Below are 17,024 nucleotides of genomic sequence, written 5' to 3' on the forward strand. Positions count from 1 at the left end.
GATGATCTATAAGTATCAAATTATTAACCAATATACCATTTTACATATAAATAAATTATAGAGAAACTCTTTGCAACGAAATGGATGATCGAAAACAAATCTTAACATTGAAATGGCTTATCATTATCAGAGAAGACAGAAATTTTACTAGTTTATTAGTGACTGATGTCTTTATAAATTATGATTATCTACAATAAAAAAAAGAGAACTTATTACTTCGAATAATTTTCTGCGAAATAAGTATTGTGATTATTGCGATTATATGCAATGATTTAAACGCACAATTGGCACATACTTTTATCTTTACTATTGGATCTTTGAAACAAATTTTTCTGTTACTTACTTATATTTATAAATTTTATTTAAATTCAGCGCATTATTTTAGAGACTTATCAAAATATGTATTTTTAGCGTATATAAATGTAAAATGTAAATGCAAGACGCAGACATTTAACGATACATGCATTTTGGATGATTTAAATCAACGGTTGTGCTAAATTCATGAAGTAGCATTCAAAGTCCTGCATGAGTTTGCTATGATTTCCCGTGTAACTAAAACGTTATTCCGGCTAAACAAGCAAAACTTTGTGGAGTAATATGTACATAAATTAATCTTTATCCTTACACATCGTTGATTCATTGATACTTTACTGTATTTTGCTAAAATAGTTTATTGCATAAACACGCATAATATTTATTTAGACATGAACGCGAAGTTTTTCCAGATTTAACGCAATAACTAAGCTACAAATCTGATACTCGCGCTTCCGAGGATTAATTTACTTGTTTTAATAATTTACTTGCTTTAGGGAAAATAATTTACGTGTGCTATGCATGCTTTCCTTTTGAATAAGAAGTCGATCTAGTCGATCTTCCGATATTTCGACTGCTAAATATTTCGTGACTCTACACGTTTGAACGTTGAGAAGTGAATTATAATTTGTAATATGTATATTATGTGGTTAAGATATATTACTCATAGTTTGAAAGCTTTAGAATTTTTTATTTGTACACTCTGAATAAATTTTTTTTACAAAGTGTGCCTTTTATATATTTCTTGTTTTAATCTCATTTTTTTTTTCAAATAAAAGATAAGAGAGAGAGAGAGACAGAGAGGATATTTAAAAAATATATTTCCTTTGATACTATATTAATATATAAAATTATACCTAATACAATAAGTCAAAAATTCCAAACCTGTTAGGACCATGGCAAACAAAAAACTTAAGGCAGCAAGACGACAGTAAGAAAATCAATATGTTGGATTGGCTACTGTTTATGTTATGATATGTCTTGCAGACTCTACTATAATTGGTCAATTCGCTTACTGCTTATGTTTTACTGCTTAAGTTTTTTTGTGTGACATAGCATACACACAAAAATAAAATCCTTAAAATAGATCTTTAGAAATTAATAGATACTGTATTTTAAAAAATTAAGTACAAAAAAATTTAGCTATAAATTATAATCAATGATAATGTTAAAATTGTTTGTTTAAAATTAATTTATTTATCTGGAATTTTTCAAGTATAAGATGGAAATTTTCAAGAACCTAAAAAAATGCGATTCCGAGAATTCTTTAAACTTTAAAATTCAATTTCTCGAAAATCAGAAATTATTAAAACATAATTAAATACAATGTGAATAAAATAATAACTTTAATAATTTCCATTGCAAAAATAAAACCTTTGTTATTGCTTTCCTTTATTTATATTATAAGCAGGGGGAGATCACACTCATAACTTTTTTAATATTAAAGATCAATTGTACTTTGATATATAGGTATAAATATATATAGATATACATATAGCTATGTAAAATAATTGAATAATCTGTAGAAATCTTTATAGAATAATTAGGCAAGCTATGACTAGCAAATTTCACATATGACTAGATAGTTTTTCATAAATACAAGAATTGTGACATCAGTTATTTCGCTAAACGAAAAGTATTGATTATTCTTTTAGAGTGTTATATACTTGAAACTAATTTTTGGCAATATTCCTATAAAATTTTTTTTAATAAAATGATAGTTTATAAATTTTTATCACGAATGACGAAAATAATATTATTTTAATGAGTAAAGAGATATCGTACGAACATATATACCCTGGACTTTCATTTATATTAATTCCAATAATATACCATATGTTGAAGAATATATTAAATTCGGGAATTTTCCGCACTCAATCTAATTCTATTCAAAGGTGTTGTACGCAGTACTAAATACCCGATTTCATTAATTTTGACGTATAATCTCTTTGTTTAGCAGCCAAATGCAAATCCAAACTTTTCAACATTCTCGCTTGAATTTCATGCGTGTTTGACTCCCGTTTACGAAAATCATTAGCTAGAATTCCATCTTTCAAATGCAATGATTCGTTTTGTGAAAAATTGTCGAGTTCGATCGTATTTAATGAGCAGGATTTGTTTCGCGATTCCCGCATGATGGTTCTCATGAATTCAAGGGCCATTCTTCGACAAGTATCGAAACCTAGTAATTGTATTCTTTTACTATGAATAGCATCTATGCGGTGATTTTTCCAGCGCGTTCCTCCGTCTATTATTTTAGCGAGAGAACTGGGTGTTCCAGGTAGATCGTGAAACACTTTAGTAAGAATTTCTTTTGTTAAATCTTCCTCACTGCCAGATGCGTCTGTAAAACAATGAAAATATTTTAATAGCATAAATTTGACGGTTACGATCGTAAAGATTATGAAAATGGAAAAGTAGGAAGACTTAAATATTAACTCATTCATACATGGAAACATAAGATACTTTATCAAAATATTTATTTTGTATGCATTACAGTTTGTATTTTGGCTTTGGAAGATAAAAAGCAAATAAAAATAAAAGCATCTAACAATTCAAAACTAAATTTTCAATTTGTGTGCTCAAATTTTATTAAAAAATTTTATCATATATTTATGATATCAAGATTGCCACCTATAAGTAGACAACATTTTTTAAATCAATAAAAAATTCTCATTTTTTGGATATATTCCATATATCCAAGCAACATGGAAATTGATATCATATCACATTGATTCGAGGCTCATGAATGAATTTGAAGAAATTGCTAAGATATCTTACGAAAATGGTTTCCACTTAACTGTATACAGATTGATGTCGTTCCATAATATAATTTTTATATTATATGAGATTGAATTCTATGCAGAATCTTTCAAGATATTGGTAATAATTGATATAAGCCTTGTGGAAACCAACTCCAATCTTCTTTTGTTTCCAATAGAGAAATAAATTTCTTTTATAAGAATGTATTTCATTATGATAACCAATGATAACCATTGTTCAGATAAATCATTTTGACATGATAAAAAGTTCAAGGTTTATCGCAGTATATTAGACGAAGAAAATAAACTTCGATTAAAACTTTACGAAGGTCTAGAGTGCACGACATCTTTTTCTATCGCAGAATGTTACAAAAATTGATATCGAGTGCTTAAGTTACGCAATGCTTGAAAGAAGATAAAGAACAGAAAAAGTTTTGCGTTACTCAGATCACTACCATCATCGATTTCTGCGACGTATGTGCCTTCCCTGATCTCTCGTTGTAATTCTAGGACTTTGGCTAAAGCCAACTGGAGATATTCTCTTGTATTTGGATCCTGCAGAAAGATGATACACGTATGTATACTCTAATACATATTACACGGAACATGTACTTACGTAAAGACATTTTTGCAATATTATTCCATTTCTAAAATATCAGATATCTTTATTTATTGATTGAGAATTATTTATTAAATAATTAATTATCTATCTCCAACACTTTATTAATTAATAATTTAAAATGCAAACGAGAATAAATTTTTATATTGTTAATAACATGAAATATGCAAAAAAACATTTTTTATTTATACATTCCATGTAAAAATTATATATTATATTGATAATCACTCCAATAAATCATATTTTAATGACATAATTAATAAGTTTAACTTACCGCGTATTGTTCAGAGCTTTTTATTCTTTTAGAGTCATTGCCAATGTCTTCTAAACAAGGTGCCTGAATACAATAATTGTATTAAAACAATTTCTTTTGTAATTTTTATAATTTTAAACGTATATCGCTGTTCCGTCTTATTAGGAACGTTTATTTATAATAACGCGATCACTCTGTATTAATTATTTTATAAAAGTATAGATATCATCTTTGTCATGAATATCTTACCGACGAGTATCTCTTCATTATGATCTGGCTCAGCGTTTATCCATCTATAATTCAACGAATTGGAAAACTTGATTTTTTACGGCTTAGAAATTCTATTTATGATTAATTGTAACAAATAAATTTCTGCTCAAAAAACCTGAAAATTTTATAAAACAATAAAATGCTCAACGTTATTTTTATTTAAATTTTCGCGTTTTATTTCGCGATTTATTTATTAAAAGATGTAAGTTTGGTTATACATTGGAAAATATACTAATTTTTAATAAATATTTGTTTGATTAGTATTCCGATAAAATATCTATTAAATATAAACATACATTTATGTATAATGTTTGTTTATATGCTCGTTTTAATTTGTGACCCAGATTATCTCTATATTTATTATAATTATTTATATTTGGTTCAACAATCATAAATTTTATTTAAGGATTATTTTTTAATAAAGTAAATATTTAATTAATATTTTTGAAAAAATATGTTATGCTTTAGTAAATTTTTTTTCAATATATTCTTTTTATTTAATTTAAAAATAAGATGAGGAAATAAAAATTGCTCAAATGTGTAATTATACAAATCAATTATAATAGATAGGGATTACGAGTAAAAAAAGCACTTTAATGCTAATTCAATACAACATAAAACTCATGTATATTAAAAGAAACATTTCGATCTAAACATGAAATCATTATCAATGTTGTAGTAATTAAAATGATACATGACATAAAAATCACATGATAATTCGGAATGTAAAATTCAAAATACAAGTCAGACCGTAACAATATAAGGATTCGAAGTAACAGAAAGCTTTTATAGATGACCATTATTACAGTTCTCTCGCAAATCAATGTTAATGGTCGTTTAAACGCAATGCTGCAATATAACGATAGTGAATAATAATCTTCCTGCTAATAAATCGCGTATAACAAGAATAGATATTGTACTGTCATAACATATCAAAACTCAGACTCGCACAATCCTTGCATAGCGAATAATTAACTTCACATTTTACGAAACTTGTAATTAAAGCCGCTTTGTAATATAATATTTAATCAAAGTTGTAAATCATATAGATAATCGTCAATATTTAAAATTTTTTTAGCTTATTACCCTTTTAGTTTATTAATTAATTTCATTAATTTATGTGATGATTTAATTTTATATGATATTTTCTAAACTACCACGGGGAAATTTAGTAGGTACATGTAATAATAGCTATAGGTTTTGCATTATACGTCGATAATACCTTATAAGTATTATTTTAGATCATTGTGTATCAGCTATATGTACAATATCCATTACGTTCGAACACCAATGATTTTATGAGGTTGAATGAAGTTAATTATGTTATTACTTTCCTATTTCAACATCTATTATGCCAAATTCATGTAAATACACGAGTCTAATATTGTGTTATTTAAAAATTCTTTCACTATACTGTGCAACTTTGTTACAAGAATAAGCAGCCTAACAAATTATCAAATTTTTATAAAACAATGACTGTAATCTTTACAATAAAATTAGCACAAAATATTAATATAAAATGAAGCTACAAACTTAGTATCTATTTGGATGATCGTTTTGTTATGTCATCTGGAAATAATGATACCTCGTGTTACTTACGCGCTTCTGCCTTCAACTACAAACGTGCACCTCTATAAGTTTATTCCTCAAGTTTGGATCCGTTACCCGTTGTACTAGCCACGTTATCTAACGTTATCAAAGTATCAAAAGGTTCTCTCGCGCTCGCAAACCGGCTTTGTGTCACGCAGTTTCTTTACCAAAAACCTACCCTCGTAAAAAAAAAATCACCTTTGTGTTCTGTTTATCACATCAAAAATACAGCATTATCGTTATATATTAACTACAAGTAGACTGTCAATGGACACGACCGTTGACCAACGTCGATGGTTGCGTACTACCCCTCATTTTCAGAACCGTTGTCGAACAAGGGGACCCAGGCGAGGGCGTCTGTCTACCATCAGTCCCCTTTGAAATCCAGCTGTTCAACCGTCGCGTAAAAAGTCTAACCAAACGAACGGCAGATGCAAGGACCCTCTTTTCTCCTCTCTCTACCCCCTACGCGTGCCCCGTTGAAGGGAAGGACGAGTGGCACGTGCGAGCGAGGATACGTTGCACGCGTGTCGAGGAGTATCGATTATTCTTACTCGACGTCCGAGTGATTTTTGCATGTGTACGTTCCCATAACATTTATTTACGTCAAAGAAAAGACAATACTGTTTTTACATATATATATATATATATAGCGAGTTACAATCTTAACATAGTTAACACAATTCAACCGCACGAAAAAGAAACTTGTGAAAAATATCCTAATGTTGGCTCTTCCTGCGGAATATACATACAATGCTGACGTATAGTATACATATATGTCATAAAATCGATTTTTTTCTTGAAGACTTTATGAATCGGTAGTTTTAGTACATCTCGTATTTATAATGATATACAGCGAGTAATCATCTCAGACGTTATCTTGATTCTTGTAAGTTTCCTTTACTTAAATTATTTTTTAAATACTTATGTATTAGCTTATTAACAACAAGTAATACACATCACAAACCTAATTTAAATATAAATAATACTACAATAAGAAGCTTCTTATAGTACAAAATTTAATTTATTAGTCTAATAATATTTATAGCGTTAATTTGCTCATATAATGTCAATACATTATACTACAAACTTTCGAATGATAGAAGAAAACATTTATATGTAATGAGCATTTAATAAACATTTATATGTAATGAGCATGTAATAAACATTTATATGTAATGAGCATACTTAGAAAAGACTTATATAATTTATATATATATCTATAAATACATAAATAATGCTAGTTACTTATACACAATTCAGTTGAGCTAAAGAGATTTTAAAATGAGTTTTGTTTCATGTCATGTGTTTGATGTTTTCACGCTTTTATTCTCGTGAAACACTTGTAGATCTAATTTAACTCGGTGAATCAATTATCACCACAAAAGAGATAATAAAACGAATACTTATCAGATCGATCTCGTTGTACTTCTTACTTTTTAATCTCTTTTTTACGCCAATTACGACCTACTTATTTCTCGTATTAAAGAACAAGTTCAGTTTTCGTTGCTTATACAATTTTATTAAATTTATAAAGAGATTAATAATTATTTTTGAAAAACTGATTCCTAATTTCTTAATTATATTAAATTTTCTAATCTCATTGAAAAACGAAGAATCTTGTGATTCTATCGAATAAGAAAAATACAAAGCAATATATAGCTGCTAATTGATAAATTGTAGATTATATTGAGCAAGAAATACGCATGTACGTGCATCTCTATACTGTTTTATATATAGACAATGTTTTAAAAAAGTATATATAATTTATATTATCCTACTCTCGTTTTTGCAATCAATAAAAAATAGAAGCACTTTTTAAAAATAGAATTTTATTTGTTCTTTTATTTGAATCATTATATTTTATAATGAGATCATTTTATATATATATTAGATTGTATATATTAGATTGAAATAAAAAAATTTAATTTTATAAGTATAAAAAATTATTTTTAAACACATATTACAGATATGTGACAATCTTGCGTTTCGCGGGTTTTCTCCGTGTTCAGATCCATTCTTGGAATGCCAACGTTTCGTGAACCTTGCAGTTCACTTCATCAGGACAAGAATAATATTACAGACATATTACAGACATCTTAACAATTTATAACTCTTCTTAATCCTCTATATTGAATTCAATTACATCATCAATCTTCAAAGAAAAGTTTGATGAAAAGTATACTAGTCACTTGAAAGAACTCTTTCGGCAAAAAGGATTGCAGTGAATTTGCAAATGCTATTTAAAGAAAAGTATCTGAAAAAGTAGAGTAAAAAATTGCAACATGCATATATTCTCATATTAATATTCTTATAAACAAAAAAATTACAAGCGGGCATCCATAATCTTTAAAATAATTATGGAAATATTTATTCGAAAAATAGTTTGTGAAATCTGTCACTGCATTTCTTTTAATCCTCGTAATGGAAAAGCTGTAGCATTACCGTATATGCGACCATCCTGATGAAGTTTTAATTATTTGTTTGATGCTCCATTATTATCAGCAGTGACGGTATCGCGACCTGCATTATAATTTACATTGATATCTGCTTATACTTCATTCTATTTATATTGGAAATTACTTACGAGAACAACTTTCGGCCATCACGGGAGGCTTAGTTTCTATGCTGCCCATTTCAAATACCCCGGTCGAATTAAATTCTTGTGTTCGTCTTCGACAGGTGGAAGCGAAGCTGGTTTCGTTCAACATGCGCCGACTTCTTTGTAAAAAAATATTTCCATGCGTAGTACTGCTTTTCGTTCTATTTCTACCGCAGATAGTGGAACCATCAGGGAGACAGCAACATAAATATTTATTGAATCTATGGTAGAAGGACAGGAGTAATAATTAAAAAACATATCTTCATATTATTTAAAAAAAAAAACAGAATTTTCCGACAGTAAATTTCTCAAATTCATATTTATGCTCTTTATATAAATAGAACACATTTTTGCAATTATATATATATATATATATATAAAAAGATCATATATACCTATATTTTATGAACAGAAAAAAGTTATTTATACTGATAAGTAGAAAATGTGTAAACAATCTTCCTATAGAAAAAAAAAGTTTGTGGAAGGATTTGCATTTTAACGAGTTCTTACCAAGTATTGCAATGACGAAAAATTACATATTCTTTTGTGAACATAAATTGGTTTAGCTTATGAGATTACTTCAGAATTGAAAAGTCGTAAGATTAATATACCAGTATAAGTTCTGCATATATATTCTGAAATATATACTCTGTAAATTTTGTCTCTTAATTATTATAATAAAATTTGAAATATGTCACTTTTTAATCATTATTATAATTAAAATTTATTGGTATCTCTCTGATTAATATAGAAATTTTGGTAATTATGCACTTTAGGGGATCTAGCTCCAATGACCTTGACATATGTTGTCAAGATCATAACCCTGAGTGACCTTCGACAGGTTTTACTTGGCGGTCATCGGAGCTGGGTCCCCTAAAGTGCATAATTATCGAAATTTTTTATTTACAAGTAAAAAAATATTATACACACTTACTTTTGACGAAACGTGCGGCTAATTAAGTAGAGAGCAATGGGATTAACACAGCTATTGATGAAACTGAGGCAGAAACCAAATATCCTAAAGGCGTGCCAGTAAATATTAAAATCGTCTGTAGCAGTTGGATTAAAGTGGAACCAGAGCACATATATGTGATATGGTAGAAAACAAATCACAAAGATGATTATAAAACACACTACCATTTTGCCCACCTAAATTGTATGTAACAAACAAAATCATTAATACAAAAGCGTCCAATAAGAGGCAATTGAATCTTAGATAGAAAACTATTCAATGGTACAAAGCATGATTTTAATACTTTGAAACTCTTTAAGAAATATATTTTTATATACCCTTCTGCGCGCTTTTATCTGTTCATTGTGAAGATCAGAACCGGGAAGTTCGCATGGCATATTTCTAGTTGACAATGTTAGATGCCATGTCATGCTCAAATAGAAAATAGCTATCACGCATAACGGTATCAAGTAATATGCTAAAAATTTGAACATTACCATACCCTTTCGATAAGTTTCTCCTGTAATGTAAAAGCATATATAATGTGATATTTATCTGTGCGTGACTACTTAGCAACACAAAACATAAAATTTATATATATTTTTTTAGTGTACCTATATTTAGTTTTTTGTACCTATATTTAGTTATTGTACAATGTTTTGTATTGTTCAATTAAGATAAAATATTGTGTAATAATATTTAAACTCCGAATATAATAAGTAAAGATTGGGAGAAATATTTAACTCTCAGAAAAGATAAAAATGCGAAAGTTATTAATTTTTATGAGAAAGGTAAATCGATAAGAACCAACACGGATGTCGGTACGCAATAATATCAATATATTTAGTCTCTTGTTCACAGTAAATTACATATATAAATATGCAAATATTTTGTAAATCAATAAATTAATATAATATAATTAATAAATTAATATTTTGTCATTAATAAATATGTTTTGTTCGTATCTAAAAAAAATTAAAATTTTTTTTTAATTGGTAAAACATCATATAGACTGATTAAAATTTCATTATGAATTTTACAATTTACATATTCATTTATGTATTCCTAATTTTGTGACATTACGTGTTCAAAAAAAGTGTATCATGACTTACCAAATTCTTTGGGGAAAGGATTGCAGATTAAAATGCTGTGATTTCCTAATACTGGTACAGATGTTACTTCGGAGAAGAGCGCGGCAGGCATACCTATGATAATCGCTAAGACCCAAATAAGGCATGCCGTTAAAATAGTAAGTGGTTTTGCGCTTAAACCTGCTATGTGGCGGCGAATAGGGTTTACGATGGCGCAATATCTATGAGAACATGAGATGCGGCAATAGATTATATCATAAAAGCAACGAAAGCTCGTTTATTTCAAAGATAAATTATTCAAGATACAAACAGCAATTAATTAATTTGCGTATCTTAGATCGTTATGTGTCTCAATTTTTACCTAAATTAATCTTTCACTTAACCTACCTCCCAATCAGTAGACAATGTTTTTAATACGTTTTTAAAATATTTATTTATTTAACGTAAAAATATTTAATAAATATTTAAAAAATACTTTTTAAATATTGTGTGCTGATTGAGACGTAGATTTAAAATGACAAAAAGTACCGAGAAGATAATTGAAATTATTCCAAAATTATAAAAAATAGATTTAATTTTATTGAAAATTAATAATTGTATAATATTCAACTTCGACTGCATAAATATTCAGTAATGTTTCTACACGTATTGAAACGAGTTACACAGCATACATTAACCTTTAGTACACACGATGATTTCCTGGTCCTTTACTACACATGATGGATTGTTTTCGTGTTTTCTGGTTAATTTTCATCACTTTCACAAGTATACAAGAATTATTAAGTGATTCTTACTTTAATATCTTTAGAAAATATTTATAAAGCAGTGTGCAATATTAAAAAAGAAAAGACTAGAGATCATTATTTAGTCAATTGCTCCTAGTATTTCAAAGAAAAGAAATAGGTACGCAGGATACGAATGACCCAATCGTATGTAACAAGCGTTAATTAGTTTTAAAATCCGATTTAATGCTTGAATATATTATGACTGAATTTTCAGTTTTAATCTTTCGATTAAGTGGTGGATATTTGTAGTACCGTCCAACTAAATAAAATTTTCTTTAATTATTGAATTAATTTGCACGATAAAGCTTTTAATTCACGTATTTACCTTTCGGCTGATAAAGCGGCTAAAGTAAATACTGACACACCAATCGAAATATCCTTAGCGTATTCAGATAGTTTACAGATAGTTAAACCCCATGGCCATGAATCCAGTACGTAAACAAATAATGTGAAAGGTACGTAAGTCACAATCACCTGTAACAATGAATTATCTCCGTTTTCGAGATTCAGATGATATTTTATCATAAAAGATATAACAAATTATCCAGGAAGATCAGGATAATCATAAATATATTCAGAAGACAAAGGATATAATTTCTCTAGGATATATAATTATAAAGGATATCAAAAGAAATTGGAAAGAATAAGGGCAATAGGAGTCAGGCGTAGAAGACGTCGCGCAAATAATACATCCATAAAGCGTAAAACTTCTTTATTCTACTAAACGCGCTTACATGTTTCGGCTCACTTTTGAGCCTTCTTCAGAGACAACACAAACTAACGTATATAATAGAAGAACGTATATACACAAAGAACGTATATAGAAGAAGTTTTACGCTTTATGGATGTATTATTTGCGCGACGTCTTCTACGCCTGACTCCTATTGCCCTTATTCTTTCCAATGTCTTTTGATTTATAAGGAGTCTTTGTTAGTTTGATTTGTTATACGGATATAAAGAATATATAATTTTTTTCTCTGTTGTAAGTAAAAATTATTTGAGGACAGAAAGTTTCAAGCATAAAGCATAACAATATATATGTACATTTGAATTGCAGATATATTTTTTAATAAACTTTATTCCTAAGAAAAGATATATATTTTTATTTTTTTTACTGTTATCTTTGAGAAATACATATTTTTATTCTTTTATATATGGATTGTTTATATTTAGGATAATGATTATTAACTCAAATAATTTTTACTCTTCTTGAACTAAACAAAATTTCAAAAAAAAAAAAAAAAAAAAAAAGCTTTGTACTTACCAATAAATCGCCCAGAGCTAAAGACAACACGTATGTATTTGGTATATTTCTCATGCTGGTATGACGTAGCAAAATAAGAATTAAAATACCATTTCCTATTACACCCACGATCAAAATTAATAAAAATATTACGGGTATGATATAAGTCTCAACTCTTTGAGCAACCGGTACATATTCATAATCATAATCGTTCTCAATTTCGGAGCTCATGTTAAAAATATCTTCTGTTACCGCCATCATCTGTAACGAAGGAAATATTTTTGTTGCTTTTGACAGTTTTGACACTCTTGATACAAAAAAGATGAAATAGAACCAAAATTGCAGAATAATATAAAAATACATTACATTTAAATCATATGTTCAAGTAAAACGAAAACTGTATAATTATAAAAAAATAATTTTTAAATACTGCGTATTGATTAGATATATCATTATTGTAGATAAATTGCCACTACAAATACTTCGAAGCATTTGATTAACCAATCGGAAGAAAGAATTTTACTAATTGACCAATCAAAAAATGCTTCGAAGCATTCGTAGCGATAACTCGACCGCACCCAAAATGATAGAAGTTATTAATGACAAGGCTGCAACCTCATCAGGTTATATTGTGAAAATCTTTAACGATATAACAGACCATATACGTATTTTCGTTATTTTTTATTTTATTAAACTAAATTAAAATTTCTTTTTAATTAAAAATGTTTGTGTGTGATAAGTCATTTTTTAATTAAAATTATTTTTTATAGATATAAATATAAATAGTCATTAGAAAAAAGATGGTAACCGTTTACACAATGATTAATTTAATTATCAGTCTATTATATTAATCATTGTATTGTTTATGAAATAAATTAGTTTATAGAAGGGACTAATATTTCCTATGCACTTGTATCACACGTAGGAGGGTAGTTCGAAAAGTTCTCGGCCTCTAACACAGAAATAACGCTACAAATATCAAACTGCTATAATTTTAAACAAGTTTAATCCTTTATAGAATTACTGTTAAAATTTCACACAGATGTGTTCATTAGTTTCTTTATTTCGGTCATGTAAAACAGCCAACTTTTGATTTTTTCATGACAATGCACCCGCTCGCATTTTTGTAATTGAAGAAATTTAAGCGAATATATTGCCATGATGGAACCAAACGTTGGTTGCTTTAGGGCGTGTTCGGATTCCCACCCGGATACTCCCCGGGTGTCATGTTATTCTTGTTTAACGTCGGTAAACAACAAGGATGGAGTGATATCTGAGTGGGAATCTGAACCCAGCACTACATAATTAAAACAAAGAAACTAATGAACGCATTTATCTGAAATTTTAACAATAGCACTATGAAGGATCAAACTTGTCTAAAATTATAACAGTTTGATATTTGTGGCGTTATTTCTGTGTCAGGCCGAGAACTTTTCTAACTACCCTCGTCTATAGGTATATCATGTTCACTTAGCGTTACGTATACTACAAAATCAACCAGCTAAATGCATATTGTGCATTACTAAGGGGCTTTGATTTTGCTTATTCAGGTTGCTTTCCATCAGTATTATTGCTTGGAGATAGTTACTTTGAATATGCTTAGTAAGTTCAAATTGTATTAGATTAGTTGTACAGCATTTACAGTCTGCGAGTCGCACATTTTCTTTCTGTTGTCGACTACAAATTTTCTCGTAAATATGAAATCAGTCATAATTATTTATAATTTTTAATATAAATAATAAATATTAGTGAAAATAATTATTTTTAGATAATTTTTTATTTGCATTTCTAAATTTTCAATTTTTATAACAATAAAAATAATTAATGCCTCATTATTAAATGATGACGATAGAAGTACACATAGGTTGCTCATAAAATAATAATTAGACCGTCAAGCGCAAAAATTAGCAAGACATTTCTGTAACAATCGTAATTATAATTACTATTATAATGATATTTAATTCTACATATTTAACCTTCTATCTACAATCATATTTTTACTTCCTCCGTTTGCAATCTAGATCTTTTGTCTTGCTCAAACTTTTTTACTGTCCTAGAATTTAAAAAAATATGAAAAAATTCATGGTTACTTTTCAACTTTTTGATATTATTATACATTACAAATACATATTACAAAATATTTTCGGAGAGGCAATTGGTTCAATTTGATCCGCTCTTCTTTATTTTGGAGAAATATGAGAGTAAAATTTCGCTTGTGTGTGTGCCAGAAAGAACCAAATTGCAGACGGAGGGAAAGACATTATAATTATTAGATTTGTTTGTAAAAATATTATATTTTTAGCAAAAAAAATAAAAAGTACTAAAAAATTCGATTTTATAGAGAAAATTTTTCAAATAAAAATGTTTTCTTAATAGAAGACTTATTCGCAAAATTTTTTTTCCAATAATTGTGTTTTTTAATCTAAAGTTGTGACAAATTTAATTCGCTTCTATGTCTTCCTCCAACACGTTTCTATTCACTGTTTATATAAATTTATCTTAAAGTCACATTAATCGGCCGTCTATAAGCAGTAATTTAGTAGAACGTTCGAAATTATTGTTATCGAATTTCAAAGTTCTAAAGTTACAAAGTATGAAATTTGGAAACAATTTAAATGGAAAATCTCGATGCATGCAGCACAGTAGAATATTTCAATGTTCATTTATTATGTTATTCCATCAGTGACGGGCTTACACATCTCTTATAGGTCTTGTTAATATGTATGCATACGTGTATCCCAATATAAATATGAATTTATATCACTGTCGATCAAGTCAATAAAAAAATATATAAGTATGTTATATTTATTCTCTCTTTAAATAAAATATTCCTTTTTCTGTATGTATATAAACATATACATTAATATGATCTCGTACATATTTTAATAGCTTTTATTATAGTATGCATTAAAAATCATGTTTACACCAATATGGAAAAATGTAATTAATCTCTTAAAATAACTCAAAATGTGTCACATACAATCGAATATATTAATAATGCTTCATTATAAGCACTTAAACTCACGATCGGGCAAAGTGTTTCATTCGCAACTTCGGTTTTTTACGTGCGAATAATTTATTCTCCAAATAAATTGACTAACGCTTGAGATACGGAGAATTAAAGATATTTAAAAATTGTAATATAATATCTCGTTGATAACGATGGCTGTTGAACTAGTATTATAATATACCTAATACTAGTAGTATATTATTATAAATTATTTATATTTTCTAATGTATAATATTCTAATAATATTTGAATTATTTGTCTAATATTATCGCAAATACACATTGGGACATATAAAGTGCCTTTTGTTTAATAATTACAAATTGAATCAATCAAATTAAATTAAAAAATAATTTTTATATTTTTTGAGTAGATAAATAGATCATACAAATTTTAAATTAGTCGTGAGGTTTTTCCTTAAATTTCTAAAATCTGTCTTGTAAACGACCTTCTGCAGGAGAATCCTACATTAAGCTCATATTACATAAGTTTGTAATAGAATAACTAAGTTATATATATTTTTGAAAATTTCAAAAGTTCCAAGAGTACCTATATATAAAATTAAACTTCTTATATGCAATGACAAGTCTGAAGTTAAATCATTAAAATCGGCGTTACATATATTGTTCAAAGATGCACAAGAGATAAGTTGAACATTATATTGTTTAACCAATGCAGTTTAAACTTTGGCCTAAATTTAAAATAAAACAACGTGCGACGTATTTGTCCTATTATGTTTCATTCATTTCTTTTCGATTGAATTCTTCGCGTCGCAAGACCCGAGATAATTCACATTTAGAAGAAGATTCCAATCCATTTATTACCTATTTTGTCTGTATGTGTATGCAGATATTAATAAATTTCCATTCGATGGAAAGAGCAGCTGAATATATATATTTATTATTTATTATACTATTTAAACTCAATCTGCTTTATATAATTACATGTATAATTAAAGCATAGCTGGCTGAAATATTCAGCTTGCTCATTCACGTCTAACAGATAAATTACATGACAGCATCTGTCGATGATGATACTTAGTCAGGAAGCCTCGTGCTCTTCTTTGCGCCAAAATTGTTTACACGCATGTACAATTATAAATAGAAAATTGCATCAAAACTCAAAACGCATGCTGGAAAACGTCAAATATCACTTTATAATCGCAAGCAAAGAGAGAACTCGGATATTTAAAATTTAATATTAAAACCTCTTTAAATTTAATACTTCAAAATTTTTTCAACATTATTCGGGAAATGGAGATAACTTTTTAATTAAAAAAATATATATATATATAATATATTATACAATTATACATATTATATAATTAAAAAAAATTATTTCTATGAAATTTTTAAATAAAATTTTTATTGATATTTATCTGTTAATGTTACTTTTCAACAAGTTACGTTATATTTCAATAATAGATGCAAGCAATATAATGGTGTTTCCAAATTAAATGGCAAAACTTCGGGAGCGTGTAGAGGAGTAAAAAACTAAGAAAAAAAGTCCTATAGACATATGCTCGTTTTTGCTCCGTT

General features: G+C 27.8%; 1 protein-coding gene across 1 annotated transcript; it reads right to left on the minus strand.

The window, feature by feature from the left end:
- Positions 1-2,091: 2,091 nt before the first annotated feature.
- Positions 2,092-12,710, minus strand: LOC108723365 (neuropeptide CCHamide-1 receptor). The gene is given in 10 exon segments (XM_018449070.1): positions 2,092-2,656; positions 3,464-3,629; positions 3,968-4,030; positions 4,196-4,239; positions 8,394-8,629; positions 9,343-9,557; positions 9,699-9,880; positions 10,473-10,672; positions 11,562-11,710; positions 12,501-12,710. Coding segments are annotated over 10 exon segments (1,899 nt in total). The 3' UTR covers positions 2,092-2,222.
- Between the last annotated feature and the right edge of the window lie 4,314 nt (positions 12,711-17,024).

Source organism: Mycetomoellerius zeteki, unplaced genomic scaffold (genome assembly GCF_001594055.1).
Source record: "Mycetomoellerius zeteki isolate Tzet28-1 unplaced genomic scaffold, Tzet1.0 scaffold232, whole genome shotgun sequence".
NCBI classification, from domain to species: Eukaryota; Metazoa; Arthropoda; class Insecta; order Hymenoptera; family Formicidae; genus Mycetomoellerius; species Mycetomoellerius zeteki.